This window comes from Sebastes umbrosus, chromosome 11, assembly GCF_015220745.1.
Source record: "Sebastes umbrosus isolate fSebUmb1 chromosome 11, fSebUmb1.pri, whole genome shotgun sequence".
NCBI lineage: Eukaryota > Metazoa > Chordata > Actinopteri > Perciformes > Sebastidae > Sebastes > Sebastes umbrosus.
The window spans coordinates 27,208,643-27,234,357 of NC_051279.1; the positions used below are offsets into that span (position 1 = coordinate 27,208,643).

The window sequence follows — 25,715 nt, forward strand, 5'->3', positions numbered from 1 at the left end:
CGTGTTACTCACCGAAACACACTGTGAGAATCCTACAGGCCTAACAAACATGATGAATGCCAACAAAATACAACGTGATGACCACCGAATACAAACAAGAAGGGGACCATGTATACTAATTCCTTTAACGCTTTCATATTTTTAGGTTATAGCGGGCTCAGTTTTAAAGCTAGAGTGAAGATACTGGTATCATATGAGACTATAAAACCCAAGGACTCCATCGGTACCAACCATGTCATACTAGCTTGTTGTGAAGGAGATTAAATAACGCTCCAAATTTACACTTAATTTTGGCAAGGAAAAACTGGCATGGCCATTTTTAAAAGGGGTTCCTTGACCTCTGACCTCAAGATATGTGAATGAAAATGGGTTCTGTGGGTACCCACGAGTCTCCCCTTTACAGACATGCCCACTTTATGATAATCACATGCAGTTTGGGGCAAGGCATAGTCAAGTCAGCACACTGACACACTGACAGCTGTTGTTACTGCTGTATTTTTTTATGCTAAATGCAGAACCTGTGAGGGTTTTTGGACAATATTTGTCATTGTTTTGTGTTGTTAATTGATTTTCAATAATAAATATATACGTACATTTGCATTAAGCAAGCATATTTGCCCACTCCCATGTTGATAAGAGTGTTAAATGCTTGACAAATCTCTCTTTACGGTACATTTTGAACAAAAATGTGCCATTCATTTGCAATTAATCGTGATTAACTATGGGCAATGATGCGATTAATGGCGATTAAATATTTTAATCGATTGACAGCCCTAACTATAACCTTAGTATTTCGATACAACTGTAACTTATAAAGTTAGATAACGTAACGTTAAGCAGCAAATAATTTGGACTAAACTTATGAGTTCGCTACCTTTAGCTGAAATTATTACATTAAGCTTTTTGCATTTTTTCCCCCTGTTGTTGTGCTAACCACATTAGCATAAATAGCTTACATTAGCTAGCTAACTCATAAGGTTAGTACAAGCTATTTGCTGCATAACGTTACGTTACCTCACTTTATAAGTTACAGTTATATGGAAATATTAAGGTTGTATTGTTTACCTTGGTGTTATTGGCTAACATTAGGCTACTTATCAATAAGGAAGCGCGATAAACACGTGATTTTCCACCAGCCCTATAAAGTATATGTAATTCTAATTAGAGAGAATAAAATAAACTTTAAGGTTAAGATAAAATATAAGGGGAGTATTGGATTTTAATGGGTTTAAACACCCAAAGCTGTAGACGAAATGGCTAGTTAAGAGTTGTAGTAGTCTGCCATGTTGATGTAATTGAGAAAGCCAGTATTCTCTCCAGATGACTTTACAATATGGACGTGTTTGCAGCGCGCTCTCCACCAGGATATGTGCTAACATTACCTGGACCAGCAGAGTGCGTCTGCAGGTCAACCTCACGGTGTAAAACCAGGGCCTGGGGACCCCTCTGACTCACATAAAACAAGGAGCTCTTTCTTAACCCCCCCGCCAGTCGAGCACCGTCGCTCACTGCTTGAACCCCTCGGCTCAGGAGAGGTGGCAGACTAAATAAGGCTCCACTGAGAGACACTAACCAAGTGTAGAAATTCCCTGTGAAATTAATTACAGGAGCAGTGATCGCAAAATAAATCTGTCTGGGAGGAAAAAGAGAATTTTTTAAATGCTGTTGTCTGGTTGCCACTCCCCTCCCCAAGGTCTCCTATTCAGAATCAGAGTTTGAAGTCTCTTTTTTTTCTCCAGGGCTCATTATTGAAATTCATTAATAATAAAACTAAATAAAAACCAAACTAATTCCAAACGAACAACACCTCCACAAACAAACCAAACACAAAAAAAGAGGCAAAAAACACAAACCCCAAACAAACAACAAAGAGCTTAGTGAGAGATTGGATTGGCTGTCTGGCGGGAGACTGCAGGGTAAATATTGGCTGAGCCGGAGAGTGCCTGTCTGCGTGTGTCTCTCTGTGTGTGTGCATATATCTAGGTGTAAATGTGTGTGCGTGTGCCTATGTGTACATCTCTGTATATGTGTCTGAGGGAGAGTCAACAAGTAGCGGTGTGTGTGTTTGGCCTGAGGTAGTTGACAGATGACCCTGCTGCCACCTACACACTAACACCACTCATACACAGGATTACAGATCAGGCCGTTTACATCCGTCTGGCTGGCTGGCCCCTGCTGCAGGCTAACTGTTACATACACAGAGACGCAGACAGCCACTCAAGTCTCTGACACATGGACCCGGGCCTTTCCTCAGGAGGCAACTGCATGTATACCGCTATACTGCTATGTGTGCATCAAAAGAACCAAGAGGATGATTATAAGATATTCTAAGATAAAACCATACCAGGGTTTTCTAGTCCTTTCTGGGGAGACATTTAAAAACTTTTTTCTCCACAGTAATGGCTGGGTCTGACTTGAAATGTGTTGATACTAGTGACGATATGATATCGGAGTTTTGGTACCAACATCAAGACAATTTTCGGATGCCTTACGATGAGAAATATAAATGTTTTGATACTAGGGATGTCACGAGAACCAGTACTTTGGTACCAAGTCGATGCGAGAACGAATGACTTCGTCGCCGCTAGTTGTTTCATGCCGACTTGCTGTGTCTGGGCTTATAGACACATTTCGGTCATGCCAAAAATGTACTGAGCTTCGATCCCCAGCCCTATTAAGCGTCTTTGATATTAATATAAAGCGCTATATAAATCCAATATATTATTATTATTATTATTATTCATTTTTTTTTCCAGGCAAAAAAGCCAAAAATTAAGAATGTCCTTGTCGCACAATAAAAAAGTGCTTCTTTTTTTCTTCAATTACTTGCAGTTGACTACTGCATGACTGAATTATATCACCTCTTGCAGGCAAAAAAATATATTTTTTTAAGTTACTACTCTACATTAAAAAAGTTCCTGTTTAATTTAATCTAGTTCTGAATCCTAAAATCTTTGTTTTCCGGCTCATTTTCCTGATTGCACTTTCACTTTGTTCAAAAATCTTCTGGAATCCATAATACAAAACAAACCACTGCACTGCTATCAAGATGACGTCTCTTGATTGAAAAAGGAAGAGGTATTTGCATTAGGTGCAAGTGAAATGACCTCACGCAGTTGGCATATGGTATTTCCCTACTTGTTTAAGAAAGACAGGACTGATAGGAGTAAGAGTCAATACTAGATTAAATGACTTAAGAGTGGAAAATGTTTGCAGAGAACTTGCCTATGGTGTCGCCCTGCAGGGACTATACCTTTGCACAGAAATCTAACTTCCTATGCAATTTGATTTGCAATTACATGAGTAATAGCTCTCATCACTGTGGGTTAAAAATGTCAATAGAGAGATAAAAAAGGATTTTCTGTTACTGCTAACTGTAGGTTTAAGCTAAAGAATATGCACAAATACAGCAAGTCTTTATGAAGCTGCACTGTTTGACCTCAGGACTTTGCAATACCACACCTACGATACATAGCTGCACTACACAATGATTCCAACAGCTACAGACTGTTAAAGGTCTGTTCCTTTCAAATTCTACATGTGAATCCCAGGGTGTAGGCAGAGGGTTCAATTCCTGGCCGTGACTCGCCGTCTGCACTGTGATCCCTCTATGTTTCCTAGTCCCTTTCAATTTCCCCTCCTCTGTCTGAATAAAGAGGAAACACACCAGTGAGACCGCCCGCTCCGCTTTAAAAAAAAAAAAAAAAGGCAGACTGTAGCTCTTTTCTTCAGCCACAGAAATCATCAAAGCATGAGCTACATTATTCAGCCTTGCCGAGTCTGCATGACAACACAGCCGACAAACAAGAGCTCTTTTCAAACCAGACGGCCACTACAGTAGGACACAGCTATTTCCAACCACTTGTGAACTGAGCTCCCTCCAACTAGTGAGATGTCCAGATGACGAGGGATGCATTGAAAATACCAGTCCAGCATTTATTTAGTAGCAAACACATGCATTATCTTAAACACACGAACACAATAGGGCTGCACGATTATGGCCAAGATGATAGTCACGATTATTTTGATCAATATTGAGATCATATTATTGAGATGTATATTGGCAAGAATCTGGCGATACGATACGTATCATGATACAGGAGTTACGATTCAATATATTGCGATACTGTAAGCTAGGCGATATATTGCGATTTTTAAAAAAAATCTAGTTTTATGAAAACTGTGTCATAGTATAAAGAACACACCACGATATGCATAAAATCTGAGTAAAAAAAAAGTTTACTTTTTTATGCAATCAGAACAGTGGGATCATTTATCACAGTCGCCATAACATCCAACATCATAGCACGACTCTGAGAGGGAACATACACTGAGAGGGAGCATATATCTTTGCACATGAAATAAAGTATTGACTGAATTAAAGTTTGCATTTAAACTATGAATTAAAAATCTGTACAGTATCACAAAACATATCACGATACTCGATAATTTCAATATTTTCTTACACCCCTAGAGAGCACGATTATTTATCACGATTATTCCTTGATTTTAGCGACAACACATTTTATTGCACTTTCACGTTAAAATAAACTGGTTTCACTTCCATGCTGTGCTACATCCATGTTAATGTACAAATTAGGGCTGCGCGATGTTGGAAAAAACTGACATTGCAGTATTTTTTGTATTGCAATATGAGAAAATACAGGAATATTCACCCTACCCCCTTTTGTTAGCTACATTTTAAAGTTAAATGCTTCAATCTGGTGCACTTTGAGAGCAAAATTAGCAACGATAATTTCATGCTCTTAATTTAATCATAAACACATTGGTTGTATAGATAATGTCTATAACCAAAAGTGAAGCCAAAATATCTCGATCACCGGCAGGTGGGTAACTGTTGCGCTTGATTTGATATGCTGCATGGGCTCTGTATCAGCGAGAATCTGGCAATACGATACGATACGCATCGCGATAAAGGGGTTACGATTCAATATATCGCGATATATTGCGATACTGTAAGTAAGGTGAATTTTTTAAAATTTAATTTGAGGAAAACAGTCATAGTATAAAGAACACACTACCATATGCATAAAATCTGAGTATAAAAAAGTAACTTTTATGCAATTTACATTTATCACAGTCCCTTTAACATCCAACATCATAGCACTACTTTGAGAGAAAGCTCATACACTGAGATGGTGCGTCTCTTTGCGAATGAAATAAAGTATTCAGAGTTAATCTTTGCATGTAAACTATTAGTTAAAAATCGATACACAAAGCAAAACATCGCGATACTCGAAATTTTCTTACACCACTAATGTGCTGCAGAGTTTTCTATGAGCAGAACATGCATTTTGAACATCAATATCTCAGGCAAAGCCAAAATTGTGATGCTTAATATTCGATAAACCCTACTACGCAGTATTGTATAGTTGCTGCATGAATCAACGCGATTATGTGACTTCTTTTCTTGCAGCTCTGCTAATGCTCATGCACTTCTACTACTGGATTATCTAATTAGGCTCTCTCTGCTTATCAGTGCACTGCTTCATGCCTGACTATGTGTTTTTTCCTGGCTGGCAACACGATGATGCCACAGAAAAACGAATGGTAGAACACCAGTCCGTCTGCCAGACAACACACACACACACACACACACTTCTTGGTTACAATGTGGCGTCAGCGCAACCACTCTCTGCTGCCAAATCTACATCTAATATCCTGCGTTCACCTCACTTTGCCCAGGCCTGGCCTCAGCCCCAGTGGAAATTACACATCACTGTAACTCTGTCCGTCCGTCTGTGTGTGTGGCTTGTCTGTCTGTCTGTCTGTCTGTCTGTCTAGCTTCGGATGTGTCTGTCCGCATCCCTGTTTATATCTCTGTTGGTACTTGTCTGGCTGCCTGGTTTGTGAATCTACCCGCCTATCTGCATGTCTGCTATGTGCCAGTTTATTTGTCTTTAAGTCTGTCAGACTGGATATACACCGTCTGGCTTGCCCTCTGCATTTCTACCTGCATGCATGTGTGTGTCTGCTCCTCTGTGTGTGTGTGTGTGTGTGTGTGTGTGTGTGTGTGTGTGCTTCAGTCATAAAGAGGAACATCTGCAGTGGATCTAGCAGGCAGCAATGTTAGGGCAGAGCTGATAATGATAGTTTCTCTCTGGGCTGCTCACAAGGCAGACAGACATAACATACCATTCCAGCGTTTCCTGTCTATGCTGACAGGCAAACTATTTAACCCTCTGTGGTGATCCCTCAGAGCATATGCACAGCCCAGCCTATATAAGACTCCCTAAGTATTAATACAAACCCATATGGCAGTAAAACCTCTAGGAAAAAAAAGTAAAGCAGGAAACTCAAAGTACTCACAATAGAAAAGGAAACTACAGTAAAAATCTGCATCACATTTTCAAGAGCTTCACTGTACAAGTGTACAAATATGGCAGATTTTTTTCCACTGTTGCATGCTTATGTATGTTACTATATGTATGTTACTGTGTGTGTTTTACCTGTTATATGTTTTATCTGCCTCGTTTAGTCTTGTCAAGTATTTGTTTTAAAGCACTGAGCAGAAGTGGCAACTGTGAATCTCGTATTTAATACAATGACAATAAAGCTTTCTATTCTATATAAGAGATCAAACAACATAAAGATTGGTAACCACATTATTGTGTAGACATAAAGACAAGAAAAGAGGTTATAAACAGCAGTAATGTCGCCCAAAAGTTGATATTAGACAGCAAACAAGCTGTAAATGCAGAAAGAAAGTATGTAATAGAGAGGAGTTAACAGCAGCATTGGTGGGTCTGATTTGTTGTCCACGTTAAACCGGATTAAAGTCGGTTTTGAGGAGTAAACGCAACAAATGCTACTCACATATCTCCATTCCCTGTGGCTGGGAAGCGGTGCAGTTGCAGGAGCAGGTGACATTGGAGTTGCCGGGGCCGCCAGGGGCCGTTAGGTTTTGCATGGGGCTGGGCGGACCGGCACCGGGACACCGCTCCGGAGAGAGAGCCGCCGCCGCCGCCACCGTCGGGGCCCCACGACTGACTGGAAAAACAACAGAAAACTTCCAGGCAGCGGCAGCAGAGTCCGCCGCTAAAACCAGTAAAACTCCCGACAGTTTTCCTTTCGCACTTATTTTCCTTCCCCACGGTTTTTTGTTTTTCCTCACGCCATGTTAGTCTCGGAGCGGCTCGGAGAGTGAAGTAGAAGAAGGAGGTTTTGGGGACGAGCCATGGCCCGTGGTGGCTAACGCATTGTAGAGTTTTTTATTTTCCGTTCCTTCCTCCGCCGCTGAGAGCAGCTGTCCTTCCTCTACTAGAGCAGAGCACACACACACAGCGGGCTCCACGCACCGCCCACCGGCCTGACAGACAGGAGGTCCGGCCAATCAGAGCGCTACGGAGGCGGGACGGAGGAGTGCTGCGTTCAGGGACGCACAGAAATACCACGATTCTAACTCAAGATTCAAGATGTTTATTGTCACGCTGGTTGTACAGGTACAAACGTGTGAAATACTTTTTGCTGGGAAGCTCCATTAAAATAATAAGTTATATTACATTTACATTAAAATTATAAAAGGAAATACTTTGTACAAGGGCATATTAAGAACATATATATTAAGAATAAATACAGTATATACAGTATAAGATATCTTTTTGTGTAAGAATGTGTCAAATGAATGATCTAACTTCAACCAGCCAAATTAATGTAATGAAATGCCACCTGCATATCCTTTTACTCTTTTGAGCAGATGATATAATTTTTAGTTTTACAATCAAGTTGAATGTATTCTTGGTTTAATATCACTCTACAGCCATATTCTGTTAATTTTTTGTATCTTCTAAATTCGGCTGTCTTTTCACACTAAAATGGACATGCTGTAAAATTGAAAATAAAAATAAAATTTCAAAAGTCTAAATTGTAAGATTTTCTTTTCACCCCTAGGAAGGAAATCACAAAAAAAAGAAATTGGAAGACACGTTTTTTACTCGGTTCCCAGGAGGATATAGTGTCAGACTATCCCTGTAAAAATACAAACTATGACATCCAGTATTTCAAACAAACCAGCTTGTGATCTAGTTTTGAATCCTAAAATCCTTATAGACTGGGCTTATAGACACATTTCGGTCATATCAAAAATGTACTGAGCTTCGATCCCCAGACCTATTAATTTTTTTTTTTCCAGGCAAAAAAGCCAAAAATTAAGAATGTCCTTGTCGCACAATAGAAAAGTACTTTTCTTCAATTACTTGCAGTTGACTACTGCATGACTGAATTATATCACTTTTTGCAGGCAAAAAAATATATTTTTTTAAGTTAATACTCTATATTAAAAAACTTCCTGTGTAATTTAATCTAGTTTTGAATCCTAAAATCCTTGTTTTCCGGCTCATTTTCCTGATTGCACTTTCACTTTGTTAAAAAATCTTCTGGAATCCATAATAAAAAACAAACAAACCACTGCACTGCTATCAAGATGACATCTCTTGATTGAAAAAGGAAGAGGTATTTGCATTAGGTGCAAATGAAATGACCTCACGCAGTTGGCATATGGTATTTCCCCACTTGTTGAAAGACAGGACTGATGGGAGTAAGAGTCAATACTAGATTAAATGACTTAAGAGTGGAAAATGTTTGCAGAGGACCTGCCTATGGTGTCGCTCTGCAGGGACTATACATTTGCACAGAAATCTAACTTCCTATGCAATTTGATTTGCAATTAGATGAGTAATAGCAGATTACAGATACAGATTTTCTGTGACTGCTAACTGTAGGTTTAAGCTAAAGAATATGCACAAATACAGCGAGTCTTTATTAAACTGCGCTGTTTGTTTGATAAGATTTTTTTCCGTTTACACCAAAAACAGATCCTCTACACAGACATTTAGACAAATTCTGTTCTAAAATCTGTGAATGTTGTTTATTTTACTTTATTTTTATCTTGCGAGTGGCTTAAACCTGCAGTAGGCAGAATATTTTTGGCATCATTGGGCAAAAATCCCATAATAACCTTTCAGCATATTGTAATTCAAGTGTTCTGAGAGATACTTCTGCACCTCCTCATGGCTCTGTTTTCAGGCTTTAAAAAATCTAGCTTGTGACGGGAGACTTTAGCCAATCACAGGTCATTTCAGAGAGAGAGTGTTCCTATTGGCTGTGCTCCGGCGGGTGGGCGGTGCTTGGTATTTCCTCAACTGATCTCAACATGGCTGAAGGGTCACAAACTTTCTCATTTCACAGCTAAACAGTACACTACAAGATGTTTCTGAAAGCATTTGAGGCGAGAAATAGGCATTACAGTAACAGAATATTGATTCATATTTGATCAGCGCTGCCTAGTTTGACCGTTTGATCAGAGTTTGCGAGTGATTGACAGCTGCTCAGAGACGGCAAGGCTCCAGCTCGGCTCTGATTGGTTGTATATTTTATACAAAATAACTTTTTTTAATCATATTTGCTCCATTTCTACCCACTGCAGCTTAAAGTAGCAAAGCCAAAAAAACACATTTCCAGCAAGTTACTGTCTTTAAATGAGTAAAAGACGTATTTATGTTTATGCAGGGGCCCCTGTTTCGGTCATGCTTGGTGTGGTGCTGTCTGGTGTCAGTAGGACCTAGTTAATATTCATGAAGGCCCTTGCATATATTAGCTGCAGAATGCATTAATTGGCTATCGTGCTGCCTGACTATTCATAAATATTACAATTTATACAGCTGAGAGTGCTGCACCTGTTTAGCAGACTACTAGCTTTATAGTCAAGTCTGAAGTATTTGCTTTAAGCACTAAAATGAATACTGACAACGCCATGGTTTAGAGTCATCAACTATCTGCTTTATTTATCATTTTTACTGTTGCCCTGCAGAATAAATGATGGTGTTTTATTTAAAATAATTATTTAAAATATAATCAAATAAAACTAGGACCTGAAAGGGCATTGACATACATATTCACAACTAGGAAATGGAACTGTACCAGGAGGACTTGAAGGCAGCAACAGAGTAGGGATGGGGCAGGGGTTATATGTTTGTGTGTGTGTGTGTGTGTATGTCTGGTTTGCAGGGGGGTGGGTGCCCATGGGTGGGTTGGAACCCCCCCCCACCACCACCACCACCGGCTGACCTGACTCAGAAAGCTAGCAGACGGCCGGGTCGTGGTTGACAATGGCTGTGGGAGAGCAGAGCAGCAGAGGAGAGGAGAGGAGGAGGAGGGGGGGGGAGGCAGGGCCGGGACTCGTGGGTCTGGCGTGTTATTTGGGGAGGGTGGGGAGAGCGTTTCGAGTTTCACTCCCTTGTTACGGTGGGCCGCAGCCAATGGAGACGGCTCTTTGAAGGGGCTAACCTTGAGGTGACCCCCCGCGCCAGTCTTGTGGTTCAGGGGCACATGTGCAGCAGAGAAGCAACCCCCGCCTCCCCCCCCCCACCACAACCACCACCACCCAACACATCCCCTCAATCTAACCAACAGAGCAACCCTCCCACCCAACGCACACACACACACACACACACTCTAGCGCAGGACTGTCTGCAGTCTATAAATAAACCAGGCTGTTCAAATCAGAGAGAGGCTCTGAATGCCACTCTTGACCAGCAGGGTCCCAAACTGTGGTCTAAGAGGTCACTGGAGAGCTTTCAGGTGGCCCTCCAACAAAGCAGATATAGTTTGACTTCTTCTGTGCAAAGACAGAATAATACTGGGACGACTCCTCTGAGGAGGCCTGCTCTCTTGCAGTCCACTTCTGCAGCAAATCATAATAGAAATGTTCCCGATCCATGGGGGAAAATCTCGTCATATATAGGCTTTGACTGAAATAAATGTGCTAGGGGGCCATTTTAAAGCTTCAGTAGGCAGAACAGTTTTGGCATCATTGGGCAAAAATCCCATAATAACCTTTCAGCATATTGTAATTCAAGTGTTTTGAGAGGTACTTCTGCACCTCCTCATGGCTCTGTTTTCAGGCTTTAAAAAATCTAAAGCCGGTGACGGGAGACTTTGGCCAATCACAGGTCATTTCAGAGAGAGAGCGTTCCTATTGGCTGTGCCCCGGCTGGTGGGCGGTGCTTGGTATTTCCTCGACAGATCTCAACATGGCTGCTGGGCCCGGCCGCTATTCTCTTCTCTCACTATTCAGAGGTTGTAGCGGGTTCCAACCATGTCATGTTAGCTTGTCGGGAAGAACGCTAAATAGCGCTCAAAAGTTACGCTACATTTTGGCGGGGAAAAACTGGCATGGCTGTTTTCAAAGGGGTCCCTTGACCACTGACCTCAAGATATGTGAATGAAAACTCTGAGATGAACACAGTGAAAACTGTATCTTATTAGAGAAAACAGATGCTGACAAACTGCATATTTTGCGATAAAAAATTGCAACACAGCATATCGCAAAATGTTTAATATCGCAATAAGATCGTATCGTGACTTAAACCTGCAGTAGGCAGAATGGTTTTGGCATCATTGGGCAAAAATCCCATAATAACCTTTCAGCATATTGTAATTCAATTCAATTAGACATCTGCACCTCATGGCTCTGTTTTCAGGCTTTAAATAATCTAGCTCGTGAAGGAAGACTTTGGCCAATCACAGGTCATTTCAGAGAGAGAGAGAGTTCCTATTGGCTGTGCTCCAGCTGGTGGGCGGTGCTTGATATTTCCTGAATTAATCTCGACATGGCTGCCGCGACGCAAACTTTCTCATTTTACAGCTAAACAGTACACTACAAGATGTCTCTGAAAACATTTGAGGAGAGAAATAGGCATTACAGTAACAGAATATTGATTCATATTTGATCAGCGCTGCCTAGTTTGACCGTTTGATCGGAGTTTACAAGTGATTGACAGCTGCTCAGAGATGGCAAAGCTCAAGCTCGGCTCTGATTGGTTGTTTTCCTCCAGTCTGTGAAATCTTGCAGTTGCCATTAGGAGCACCGGAGGACACAGAGGCACATGATTTTTTTCAGATTACTTGTCTCATGCACTATTTTCAGGATATAGTGAACGTTTTATAAAAATATATTTGCTCCAATCTCGCCTACTGCTGCTTTAATTCTGAAAACACCAGTAACCAAAGGCAATAAAATGGACGTCTGTGAAGGAATGGGAAAAGCAAAAGACCTCCAACAGATGTTGGGCATTAAGTGCCGCATCACTAGCCAAGTTCTATATCCAATCATGCAAAAATATTTTCCTTGACGGCTTCCACACTCCTCCATGAGCGAACTGACACTTATGGAAGGGGGGAAAAAATAGGCGCGTGACCCTGACGCAATTTACAAAACGCCTGGCAGCTGTCATAATTTTATTGAAGCAACAAATTGAGTAGCCGCTGTCTCGTCAGCTGAAGCAGCAATATCAATCGAGACACCGAAGAGAGGCTTTTTTTTTTTTCTGCCTTGATGTGAGGTCATTCTCATGTCCTCACACACACACACATCTAAAACACACCCCAGACATGCACGCACACCCCAGACAAGCTCTCATATCTACAGACAGACTCACATCGATTCTTGCAACCCACCTCTATCCACTCACAAACACCCCGCCGCCGCCACCGCCACCGCCAAACAACACTCACACACACTCAGACACACGCGCAGTCTGTCTGGAGCGTCAATTTAGTCCCCCGGGGAGCACGCAGGGTGACACCACTAACAGGCCAGACCAGACTAGACAGCCAGCAGACAGATAAATACTAGGCACGGCTGAATACCAAATGCACTCTAGTCTACCAGCTCCCCTACCATCCCCCCTGACTGCAGTCTGCACACACACACACACACACACTGCACACACACACACACACAGCCTCTCTGTGTCTCTCTCTCGGGAAACGTCTGTCTCATCTTGTATTTGAGGAATACTAACTTTAGGTTGATAGGTTTATCACGCTCGGCACGTGTGCACGAGGCTATTTTAGGAACTTTGCGCAGGGCTTTTCCTGCTCACACATGCTTCATTCAGGAAGTGTGTTACTGCCGCCGTTGTTTTGTGAATCAGAGCGTGACATGTTCATGTTACGCCTAAAATATCTAGATTTTTGAATATTAAACGCAGGCAGGAAAGGATCACCACCACCATGTGTCTGCACACACTAGTGATGACGTTACCACTCCATATTTGAAGCCTGTATTTTCACCATATGCAGTAGATAGATACAAGAGAAACACTTTCTCTCACTCTTATCTCAACTAAACTTTCAAGCATATGTGGCTGATACTTGTGATGAGACCATGAACGCACCGGGGATGTGATCAGGCTGATACTGGCAAAAAAAAAAGCAGCACAGTAAAGGCCTCAGTGGAAGATAGGTGCATCCCCTCCCCTCATCTCCAGAGCAACTTCTCCATCTGAACTTGTGTGTGAGACACTACTCCATAGCGCCATCTTGTGGCTCAGCTTGCAAAAAGCTCTGTTTTATGCATCATCCCAAACATGGACTGGAAAAACTGTTCCACTTCTCTGGTGTCTGCTTCACTTCTCCCCGCGTCTCTTCTCAGCCACTCTATTACTTGTGAAACCAAAGCTGTCTCCCGGGCACAGGTTTAAGCTTTGAATCAATTACGACTCGTCTTCATCAGAAACCACAAGGGAACACGGAGGAGGAGGAGGACTCGGGGAAAATGAGAGTCACATCCTACAGTTAATATAGAGATGTGCTCTGTTCTTGCACAGAGACTGCAAGGCTGAGAGAGTATAATCATTCATACTGAGCACAAATTTCATGTATGGAATTTATACTAAATGTCCATTTGTGATCTTTTGATCTGGGGCTGTTTCATGGTTTAGGCTTCTTCCCTTGAAGTTCAGGTAACTCGCCACGAGGAGTTCAGGTCAGATTGTAAAAAAGGTTGTTTGATATATATTGTGTTTACGGCTGTCAATCGATTCAAATATTTAATCATGATTAATCAAATTAATCACACATTTGTTTTCTGTTCAAAATGTACCTTAAAGGGAGATTTGTAAAGTATGTAATACTCTTATCAACATGAGAGTAGGTAAATATGCTGCTTTATGATAATGTATGTATATATTTATTATTGGAAATCAATTAACACAAAACAATGACAAATATTGTCCAGAAACCCTCACAGGTACTGCATTTAGCATAAAACAATATGCTCAAATCATAACATGACAAACTGCAGCCCAACAGGCAACAACAGCTGTCAGTGTGTCAGTGTGCTGACTTGACTATGACTTGCCCAGAACTGCATGTGATTATCATAAAGTGGGCATGTCTGTAAAGGGGAGACTTGTGGGTACCAGTAGAACCCATTTACATTCACATATCTTGAGGTCAGAGGTCAAGGGACCCCTTTGAAAATCAGTTGTTCCTTACCAAAATTTAGCGCAAGTTTGGAGCGTTATTTAGTCTCCTTTGCAACGAGCTAGTATGACATGGTTGGTACCAAAAATCGATTGCTTAGTGGCGTTAAAACGAGTTTGCGTTTGACAGCCCTAGTTAAAATGTTTCACAAAGCCCAAGAATGAACCTGCAACACTTTAACTCTACACTTAAAGCCAGCGTTTAAACTCTAGTAAAACAGTTTCTACTCTGCATCTCTAATGCCTGTTTATCCTCCGGTGGGTGCAGCCTCTATCATGGGACTTTTGTGATGAAAGTACTTGCGCATGACGGTGATCCATTTGGACTCTGACATAACATTTTCAGTCAGACTAATAACTCGAAAAAACACCCCGTGACTTCTGTGTGGAGTCAGTATTACTGAATGCCATTCCAAATGTCAGAACAAAAGATGGATATGACTCAGCTTTAATACGAAGGCTGAATGGGATTCATGAATTAACCGCAATGCATCTCACCAGCTGACAAAGCCGGAGAGCGAGAGAGAGAGGGGGGAAGAGAGAGGGAGTGAGTGTTTGCTTAGGCATCGACTGTAGCTCGGCGTCGTCAGCGGAGCGCTAAGTAACAGAAAGGCCACTCCAGACAGTCAGATTGCAGAGTAGAGAGTCGCGTTCAATAAAAAACGTCTGGCGTGCCACATCATATTTGCTGCTTCCTGCCCTTGTCTGGCTGCAGTGCCGTGTCATATCCTGTCCGCACAGGTGCACCAGCTGTCTGGTTTCCCACCCCTGTCATTTCTATACACACACACACACACACACACACACCTCGCTTCCACCCCTGTCATTTCAAAAACCACCCCTCCCTACCTCTCTTACTGCCGCAGGCACCACTGCAATGACACCACAGCGCTCACTGAAAAGTTGTGCATGTAAGAGACGGAGGGGGAAAAAGAGAAAGAGAAAGGAAGACGACAGACGGACGGATAGACAGTATGCGTGTGTTTAAGTTTGGGTTTGAATGAGAGGAAGACAGATTGACTAAGACAGATCAAGAAAGAGATAGACAGAGCCTGAGGAGGATACTTGACTGAGGGAATGAATAAATGAAGAGAAGAAGAAAAGAGGAGAGAAGAGGAGGAGGAGAAGAAGAAAAAAAAAAGGAGAGGAGAGGAGGAAATAGAGTGAAAGTAAAAGCCGGTGAGTCAGGGAGAGAGGGAGAGAGGGACCCAGAGACACAGACAGAGAGAAAGAGTAGATAATCAGCAGGTATTGAGCTCTTTTCACCCCTGCGGTAGGGCCCTGCTGAGCATTGTAATGGGCTGTCTGCCCAGCTGGGCCGATGAGCTCATGTCTGGCTTTAATGCCAATCTCCTGAACTGGCACACGGCTCGGCGGGGCGAGCGCAGACGCAACGCCGCAGCGCTGCCGCTCTACCGCCGCCGGAGGAAGGACGGAGCACGGCTGAGAGAGGACAAGAAAGAGATGAGGAGGAGGAGAGACAGAAAAGTGGCGGAGAGAGCCGGGGGAGGGCGAAGGTGTGTGTGTGTGTGTGTGTCCGTCAGCCACTTCCGTCACAGGAGTGATAAGAGCCCCGAACCAGACGGCAATAATCACACAGACAGTGAGACACACAGCAGCTTTAATGTATGTGTGTGTGTGTGTGTGTGTGTGTGTGTGTGTGTGTGTGTAAAAGTGAGCAAAGAAGAGATGAATGAGGGCGAGCGAGCATGAGTGTGTGTGTGTTGTTTTATGTAGTCATAAACAGCAGTGATTACAGAGGGTGGATGGTGCCTCTTACAGCCTCCTGCTGTTAAGAGTCCATACATATAGTCACACACACACACACACACACACACACACACACACACACACACACACACTGAAGCGCACCTATTGCTCAAACATGAAATCAAAAGATGTATATACATATGTACCGGAATGCATAAGTATACATATATGCATAGACTCTTTCCTGATCTCCAAACACCTTGAAATGTATGAAGAAAAACATTTGGCTCATATGCTAATGTGATATTAACATATATACATGTTAATATGTAAATGTACAGACAGTCTACCTGCTCAAAAAGTAAATATTCATTCATTCTCCAGTACATGTGTATGCTTTAACTCAATGTGATGGCTATTCTCACTGCAGGCATTTCACAGCAACCATAATGCATCGCTCTCTTCTCCCCAGGTTTGCAGCTCAGACAGTGATCTCTACGCATTGTGTAAACCGTGGCCTCACAACACCGCCGTGTTGAATTCAATCTGCATCTAAAGCAAAGATGCAAGTAAAACACGGAGGAAGGAAGGGAAAGGGAAATTTGTATATCCCCTTTAGTGCTGTTTAAAAGTCAGTGTTAGGAGCCTGCTACACAGTCACATGGAGTAATGATGGAATACATTAATAATAATCCAGGTGGCCAGTTAGGGCCGGCTTTAACAGATACAACTTTATGTTTTACTGATACATATAATGGAGATGTTGGCTTGTATTGTTTAGCCATGCTAGCGGTGTGGATCTAGGGATGTCAGTCGGTTCACCTCTTTGATTCACAGTGAAACTACTATTGGGTGAATTTTGATTCCCCAAAGGATGAATCCTACTCACTTTGGTAATCCCCTGACTTTTCCTCACATTTGGGTCAGAAACTCATATTCCCCTGAGAACTTTGGGGATCCTCTAATTTTCCATTTAGCACGATCATCAGTTTAAACTTTCACTTTTGCTGTCCAATAGTTTGGTTTATGATATACCGGCAAGCTAACAAGACTTCCATCAGCCTCGCACTACTCTCAGATGGCAAACATGGTTAATGTTATACCCGCTAAACATCAAGCCCCCAGGAAGAGCGCCAGTCGTTGATCCTAATTGTCGTAGTGGCCAAACGGCGGTACTACAACCTCCGTGTCCGTCACTTGATGCCATTGGGCCAGAAAGTCTTTTTCCCATAGACTAACATTGGGAAAGAGACGTCTGTAACTCAGCGGATAATTTTTTGGAGATGACTCAACTTCCCAGTATGAACATTCTAATAGCACTTATTTAAATCATTAGCTCCTAAAATTTGTAAAATGCACTAATAGCTGAATCCAGAGTTATTTCCCTTCCTCCGTTCATGTGAATGAGAATGAGGCTGGAGTGAGGGCTAGGAGGTGGAGTTAGCAAGCCGTGACGACAGCGGGACGTTGGGCCCCCGTGACCGAGCCTTATGACCGAGCGGACGCTACTGCACCTGCTCTATGGGCCCAATGGATGTAGAAGATTGACGGAAGATCTGGATACTTTTCCTCTCTGTAATCGAGCCATTTTGGCTTCATGCGTCACTGAGCAACTTTCATAGGAATGAACGTGGCCCCTGAACTCCAACGCTGTATCCAGTTCTCTTAATACATCCATGGTGCAGATACACAGAAACAGGATAACCCAAATATGGTCTTTTCTCTGCAAAACAACACGTGTCAGATCATATGTACATAAAAGTGCGTACCTCGTACAGGTAGCGTCGAGGTTGTTCCAGGTAACAGGCAGTACGATCATTCAGTAAGACAGAGACAACTGTCAATGTATGTCTGGGGTAAAGGCTTCACAATGAAAGTGGTGTTTTTCACTTGTATGCCTATGTGTGTGAAAGTGCCGTGAGAAAGACATCTACTCCTCTGCGCCAACCTTGAAGGGTAGAGGGGAGACAGAGATACAGACGGACTGCTATCAGCGGCCTTGGGCCCGTCAGGCTTGAAGCAGAATGCTGTCAGCTATATGTCTTTGAACTAGGGAAGATCATGACCTTGCTTATACACATTAACTAGTGAACAGCCGGTGACGTGGGGTACCCCATGGTTGTAATTCTATTGTAGCAACAAATGGTTTTGAGATATATTACCAGTGGATGGGGGGCAACTTCCCTAAAGCTGGGCGTATACTGTATGATTTTAAAAATGTTGTCGTGTAATACTCCGACTGTACGAGTAGATCGTTTGCGATGTAAAGCCAACGCTCCCGATTTATGTGCTCACACTGTACGGTCCGATCGTCAACCACGACCTGAGTGCGCACACTGTTCATGTAAAATAGAAACAAAAAAACACGGCCCTTCGGCCCCTGCGGACCGTTCTGGCTGTTGACAGTTGTCAATAAAGATTTGTTTGAGGCGGAGTTAGCAAGCCATGACTACAGCGTGACAGCTGTGACCCTGTGACCGAGCCATGTGACCGAGCGGACGCTACTGTGCCTGCTCCATGGGCCCAATGGACGTGAAAGATCGCTGGAAGGTACTTTTCCAGTCGGAAGTCGAGCCATTTTGGCTTCATGTGCCACTGAGCAACTTTCATAGGAATGAACGGAGGGCCCCTCCTCCAACGCTGTATCCAGTTCTCTTTATACATCCATGCTAAACATCAGCATGTTAGCATGCAAGCATTTAACCCAAAGCACAACATGAAAATGTACTTTTATTTTGTCTAGACTAACTCCCCTTTATTAACAGATGTGACTGCTGCTAAACATAGTATGTTGTATGTACAGTATGTTCTGTGAATTATGAATAATCAGCTAAATGACATACAGTAATGGCTCAAACTCAATGTATTTGAATCCGCTAGAAGACATGATTTAAAGACAAATTTAGTTTTGTTACAACTTGGGTCTTACTTTCATAGTTAATGGACATTGTAACAGTTATGAAAACACTGTTTTCATCATAGTAATTGCTGAGATCTGGGAACAATGCGACATTGCTACAACAAAGGGCGAGAAACAGGAGCATTCAGATGATCAGACAGGCTGTCCAGATGATCTTAACCACTTTATCTGGAGCTAAAACAAAAGTAGCTGCACCTGAAATGTCGGTTGTACATTGCAAGTGTTGCACAGGAATCTGTAAACTGTGATGGATGTTTACTTCGGACAGTTAGATATTAGATTTTACGATTCACCTTTGTTTTCTCTTCCAAATAAGTTTGGCAAACTATTGGTTGATTAAAACCTGTGTGATCATAATCGCTTTTTATAGTCTTCTTTTTTTTTTTAGCAATGTTGCTGCTTGATGAGTACAATGTTTATATTACCAATATGTATGATGGCAAAGACCACAAAAATAAGTCCCAAACTGATTTATACTTATGTATATGTTTTTTGTTTGCAAGATAATTATTATCTGGTATCGTGGGCAATCCTGAGGCTGATCAATGACTTTATAAAAAACAAAGTCAAAATTCAACCTAACACTATGCTGTATTAGAAACATCGTACTATACTAGTAGTACGAACTGATTTGGCCAACATGTAGCATGTAGTCTGCAGTATGCGAACAAAAGCAAAATCTCCAGTATGCCAAAAAATACCAGGATGTCGTACTGATTCGGAAAAAATCTCCAGTATGCGTCGGACCAGACTACCTCGCCTACTGTATCCCACAATGCAAAGCGCTGGAACGGTCACTTTTGGTCATTTTTGTTTAATGTAAAGTAGCGGAGGTTTGCTATTGTCCGTGCTGTTTACTTCTGCTTTCCAAAATCGTAAACCCGCGAAACCCGGCTCAGCGTTCTACAAGATAAATCGATTTACGTTCCATACTACATACTACATACAACTGACGAACACAGTATGCAGTATACAGAACATACTGCGCTCCTCCTTCCGCGGTTTTGGATACAGCCATTGACTCAGATCACTTTCCTCCAGGTCCCCATCTTGTAACAAATCCCCCGTAACTGCTTCAAACACCAGGAGTGACATTGTTACCCAACAGCTATGTCACCTGACACTCACACTGTTTTGTGCTTACACAACCAATAGTCACATTCATATTTTGTCTGCCAAGATGTTATCATCATCAGTCACATGTTTAGCAGTCACTGTCTGTCATCCCCATCCCCCATACCCTCTCTTATCCTTTACACACATACAGTGTACAGCTATGGTGTCCAGTTTCACTATTACTTCTGTATAATCACCTTTCTCTAATTAAAAAGGGATAATTATTTTCATCTTCTCTCGCTGAAACACAATCACTTTGTGGGCGATACGTTGGCGTTTGTTTTCCAGCAAACTAAAACGCTGCAGTGACACCCAAAAACAAAATAATCAGCTGTGTTCTGCCATTAGATACCGTGCCATTAAATTTGCTGAAACACTGCCTGATCCAAACTTATTTGGATGTTTTATGAGGACTAATTTAACTTCAATAGCGGGGACTAATTAGGATCCTTTTCTGTTTTTTTCTTCTTTTTGTTAGGTAGAATAGATTGTAAAGCCAAAAACTGTTGAGAGTTCAAAAAATTATTAATAATCCATGCCCTGGTAGTTTGTTCCAAAAACTTGAGCAGCCATATCAGCTGAGGTGTTATCATTTTTGTTTCACATATCATCTCTTACATACATCTGAGAATGTCACAACATAAGCTACCGACTGCGAGGGCAGCAGGTTTGGAACAGATGGACGCTCATATGAACAAGTTGCACCAATCCAAACACTCCTCCTCTCTGCCTGCCTGGCCACGCCACACAAAATGCTATAGCTCCCATATTGAGGAATATAATGAAAACATTACATTAGGTGAGAGATGCTGTGCTCGGAGCAAGGGCTGACAGATGGATGGTAGTGGGAACATGTTGCAGCGCCCCAGACCTGCTACCACCCTGGCAGAACTTAGCGCCACGCAGGTTAGCGACGAGCGGCGAGCTAATGCTGCCTACACTAACACAGCTGCTTCTCGCTGGACCCCTGCCTGCACTGGTTGGATTTTTACATACATATATTTTATGTTATTTTACCACCACATTGCTTTGTTAGCTCCTAGGCTGACTCACTCCCACTATGCAGCTCGTAAACAGCGCCGCCCCGTAACAGCTTGTACCGGCCCAGCCAGCGTTCCCTACAGTCTGCCTCGCTGCCATATAGCTCTGTAGCAGGACCGGGGAGTTAACAGCTTGCGCCAGGCCAGCGAGCGTCCCTGCTCACAGCTTGCAATGCTAGCGGAGCCCCCCCCACCCCACCCCAGCTTCCTTTTTACAGCAGTAGTAAGCAGGACTATAGGGAGTCAACAGATCATCCCACAACAGCTTGTAACCGCAGCGTTCACTGCTGAGGTGCTAAAACCAAAGACAAGGCTACACAACAACATCAACACTGCATCCAGTCAGCAGTGGTATCTCATTCATGGCGGATAAAAATGTCTGACAGGGTGGAATTAGCAGCAAAAAAACTGTGATTATTTGATCCATATGTCCATATGTGAGGAATACTGACAGATGCTGCCATGCCGGGCCATAACCTGAAGACTCTCGAACATCTGATTCACAGCAAAAATATGTCCTGATGCAGATATTAGTTTCCCATATTTCATTTTTATGCCTAAACCCTTTAGTGGTGATTGAGCATGAAAGAGAGACACCTAACTATTGGGTCTAGCTGCAGAGCTCCAGGCTCGGGCCCACCTCCTCCGTCGGACTTTTTCCGGTCCCGAGCTTTGAGAAGAAAGTGACATCTGAAATTGTGTACGCCAGAGATGTTCAACAGTATACGGTAGCATGCGTTCATTAGAGATGCAACGATCCGACTTTTTCGTTCCCGATAACGATAGCAATAACTGGGCTTTGGGTATGGGCCGATACCGAGTACCGATCCGATACCAGTGTTTGATTAATAAGCTGTATGCCTCACTGTGTGGAAGTGACTGGGATCATTCTTTTATGTGTAAGGCAACATCAGGCTTGACTTAAACATCGTTTCCTAACTTTGTAAAACACAATCTGACCAATAAATACATACAGTGTAAATACAAATGTAGTGAATTGTTATTTATTATTAAAATAATAAATCGTACACTAAAACGTGGCAAAAAAATCTTCAAAATTAAATTAAAGAATTACAATTTAAGTGTCAACCTTTTTAATGCAGCAACAAATTTGTCAAACCTTAAACCTTAATAATGCGTTAACGCAAATTCGTTTACAACGCCACTAATTTCTTTAACGCAACTTGTGATTTTGAGGTTGCAGCGGGCTCAGTTTTAAAGCTAGAATGAAGATATATGACGAGTAGGGATGACATACCTGTTGGTACCTGTAACAACACAGCCCTTTGCAACTTTTTTAATTGCAACTTTTTTAATCGCAGTGCTGTTTTCGGTCTGAATTCCTAGTAGTAGGCGAGATTGGAGCAAATATGATTAAAGAAAAGTTATTTTTACGTTTGCTATATTGTGACAGTAGTACATGAAACAGGTAACCTGAAAAAAATCATGTGCCTCTGTGTCCTCCGGTGCTCCTAACGGCATCTAGGCACTGTTTAGCTGTAAAATGAGAAAGTTTGTGACGCCGCCGCCATTGTGAAATCTGGTGAAGGAACGCCAAGTTCCGGTCACAGCCAAAAGGAACGCTCTCTCAATTAAATGACCTGTGACTGGTCAAAGTCTCCCGTCGATTTCTAAAGCCTGAAAACAGAGCCATGAGGAGGAGCAGCAGTCTAGTTTCTCCCAGAACACTTGAATTACAATATATTGAAAGGTTATTATGGGATTTTTGCCCAATGATGCCAAAAATATACTGCCTACTGCCACTTTAAGGATCAAATCAACAAGAGTTTGTAGTGTTGTCTTGATGTCTGTTTCCCCTGGTTTTCTGTCCTGAAGAATTTCAGTCGCTGTTCCCTGTTGGCGACACATGATTAAATCATGTCTGACTGTTTCTGCCGTAGATATGGAACATGTAAAACTGATCTCTGAGCAGGAAGAAGAGAGTGACACGATCCAGACGGTGAGTAACACAGATCTGGGAAATGATTTGAACGCTGATTTAGTCAAAGTTCTCTGATTGTGTGTGTGTGTGTGTGTGTGTGTGTGTGTGTGCTTGTTGTCTGCCCAGTGACACCCAGTGAGAGGCTGCTTCCTCAGAGAGTGATTGGTTTGCTGGCGAGACAGTCTGTCTGTGCAGGTGGGAGAGCTGCCCATGTCATCATTTCATTTTCTGTCTGCTTTCACTACCGGCCAATCCCTGTCATTCACTATTCACCAAGCAGCTAATCAAGCTCTCCTCTCTGTCACTTCCATGTTTCACATGTTTTCAACGAGATTTTTGTGTTCCTGCTTTCAACTGGCCATTTTTTAAACATCTGACAATGTGTTAAATGAAACCCGAAATTTATTAGCCTACCAATTTACGACCAAAGAACGGAAATAAAACTGTCAGATCCACTTTATGTCACACTGAACACAACTAATAAAAGTTAAACTAGAAATAGGCACTTCTGCAATAAGGGAAATGGGTAATATATAAAAGTATGCAAAGTCGCTCAGGACATACAGTTAATATTTATGCATACTGTCATTTGATTGTGTATGAACTTTGGCTGTCAAAGTTAACGCGCTAATAACGCGTTAACGCAAATTCGTTTTAATGCCACTCATTTCTTTAACGCATTAACACAACAAGCGGCTCAGTTTTAAAACTATACTGACAACACTGGTATCAATGATATCAACCATGTCATAGTAGCTTGCAAGAAGGAGGCTAAATAATGCTCCAAACTTACGCAAAATCTTGGCAAAGAAAAACTGGCAATATTTTCCTAATATCTAAATAGTTTTGTTGCCTAAGCCTAACCAAGTTGATCTATTTCTAAACCCAAGTAGTTTTATTTTGAAAAGACTGGAGCGGAAATTGACACCTGCGTCATGTGTTGCTGGATATTCGTGGGAAAAACACCCGTTAAAGACGTTGAAAGTCGTGCTGAGCGTCACGAGAAAAAAAGGGAAATTCGTGTCTTTGTACACGAATCAAATAAATTGAATTTCGTGACTATTTCACAAACTGCCGTGAGACTGTGTTGGACATTTAGACCTTGGTTCCTCCGGTTGAAGTGAGGTTCCTAAAAAAGTTCCTGGGTTTCTAGAAAAGTTCCTGCTGTGAGACTGGCTGTCTAACTTAAAACTTCTTGAGGTTTCCTGTTTGTTTTTGGCCAGTTTGTTTTGCTCGGCAGACTGATGTTTGACGTCAAACGTGCAAAACAACTTCAGTAATCAATCATTACAGGATTGTTTTTGAGTCTTCCAAGCATTTTATATCTCCGATCCTCCTCCTCCTCCTCCTCCTCCTCTTCACTCTCCATCATCACCTTCATTTCTCATTTATCTCTCTGTCTCTCTTTCTCTTTCTCAGCAGGACAGCTCTCCCCATGTCACTGTCCCAAAACAGCTCCTTGTCCCTCTGCAGCACAGGGAAAACAACCATCCAGCCACACACACGCACACGCACACGCACACGCACACGCACACACACACACACACACACACACACACACACACACACACACACACACTAACAAATAGACTCATGCTGGTAAAGTGAAAAGCATACAGGCTTACACACACACACACACACACACACACACTCTCGCACACACAGAGGCTCCAAACATGAGCATTGAGTGGCCACATTAATTACATGAGCAGTGGGGGTTTCCCTCCCTGCCATGTCCACTGTGGGCCCTGAGATATTTAATAAACCTGTCACCACCAGGACTCCCTGCCTTAACCTAGAGCTAATGAGACACACACACACACACAGATGGAGTGGAAGTCAGGTCACGGGGGTCTGCCACTTGCAGCTGAACTGGAAGCTGGTGTGATGCCACAATGTCAGGCACACTCAGCCCATCCTAACAGTCCTAATCTCCGATCAGGTCAGCCCAGCCTGGTGTCAGAAGACTGTTTAAAGCCCTTTAATAACATAGCAATTAAAATTAGAGCTGCAAGCAGCGATGACCGGGCCCTCGCACCTTCTCGCTCGTCGGGGGGAACTGGCGGGACGTCGATGCACACGTCATTTTTTTTTAACTATTCAGGAACTAGAACTGTTGTATCTTGTTTTTAATGTCAATAAAGTTTAATGCAAAGAGGAAGAAGAAACGTAACAATATTTTTAGTGTGTTTTCCTACGAATGTCCAGCAACACGTGACGCACGTGTCAATTTCTGCTCTTTTCAAAATAAAACTGTTCAGATAGGTTTAGGAATAGATCGACTTGGTTAGGCTCTATTCAGACCGGGCTGGTCTGTCCTTGGGTCCATTGTGGATTGGGTCTCTTTCTTCTGAAAATCCATCTCTGCAAATCTGGTTTGGGTAGGTTTGGAATCTCAAATGACACTTGATGATTTGATTTCGGGGTCTGTAATGCACCTCAGCCGCAAATATCTGCATGTTGGGTAAGAACTGACTGTTACATAGAATACGTTTGTGTTTTGAGTGAGAGTGAGTGTCTTTGTCTTTGTTTCCCCATCTAGGTGCTCTCTCTCTGACTGGCTGGAGGTTGTGGGTTCGGTCTGGGGTGTGTCGGCTGCTGATTGGTCCAACCATCATCTCGGCGATTTAAAAATGATCCATCTGGTGCCCAGCAGTCCGTTGACAGCAAGCCCCCAGGAAGAGCGCTGGCCGTTCATG

General features: G+C 42.5%; 1 protein-coding gene across 3 annotated transcripts in view; it reads right to left on the reverse strand.

Annotated features, from left to right (window-relative positions):
• The window catches only part of ldlrad4b (low density lipoprotein receptor class A domain containing 4b), a 220,495-nt gene that overhangs the window by 41,374 nt on the left and 153,406 nt on the right, over positions 1–25,715 (reverse strand). Inside the window, exon 1 of one of the 3 annotated variants that reach the window (XM_037783659.1) lies at positions 6,838–7,454. The exons of the other annotated variants lie outside the window; for them this stretch is intronic. Coding sequence (XP_037639587.1) covers positions 6,838–6,931 — 94 coding nt within the window. The 5' untranslated portion in view covers positions 6,932–7,454. Of the gene's footprint in view, positions 1–6,837; positions 7,455–25,715 lie in introns of those variants that run through there. 3 annotated transcript variants of the gene reach the window in all.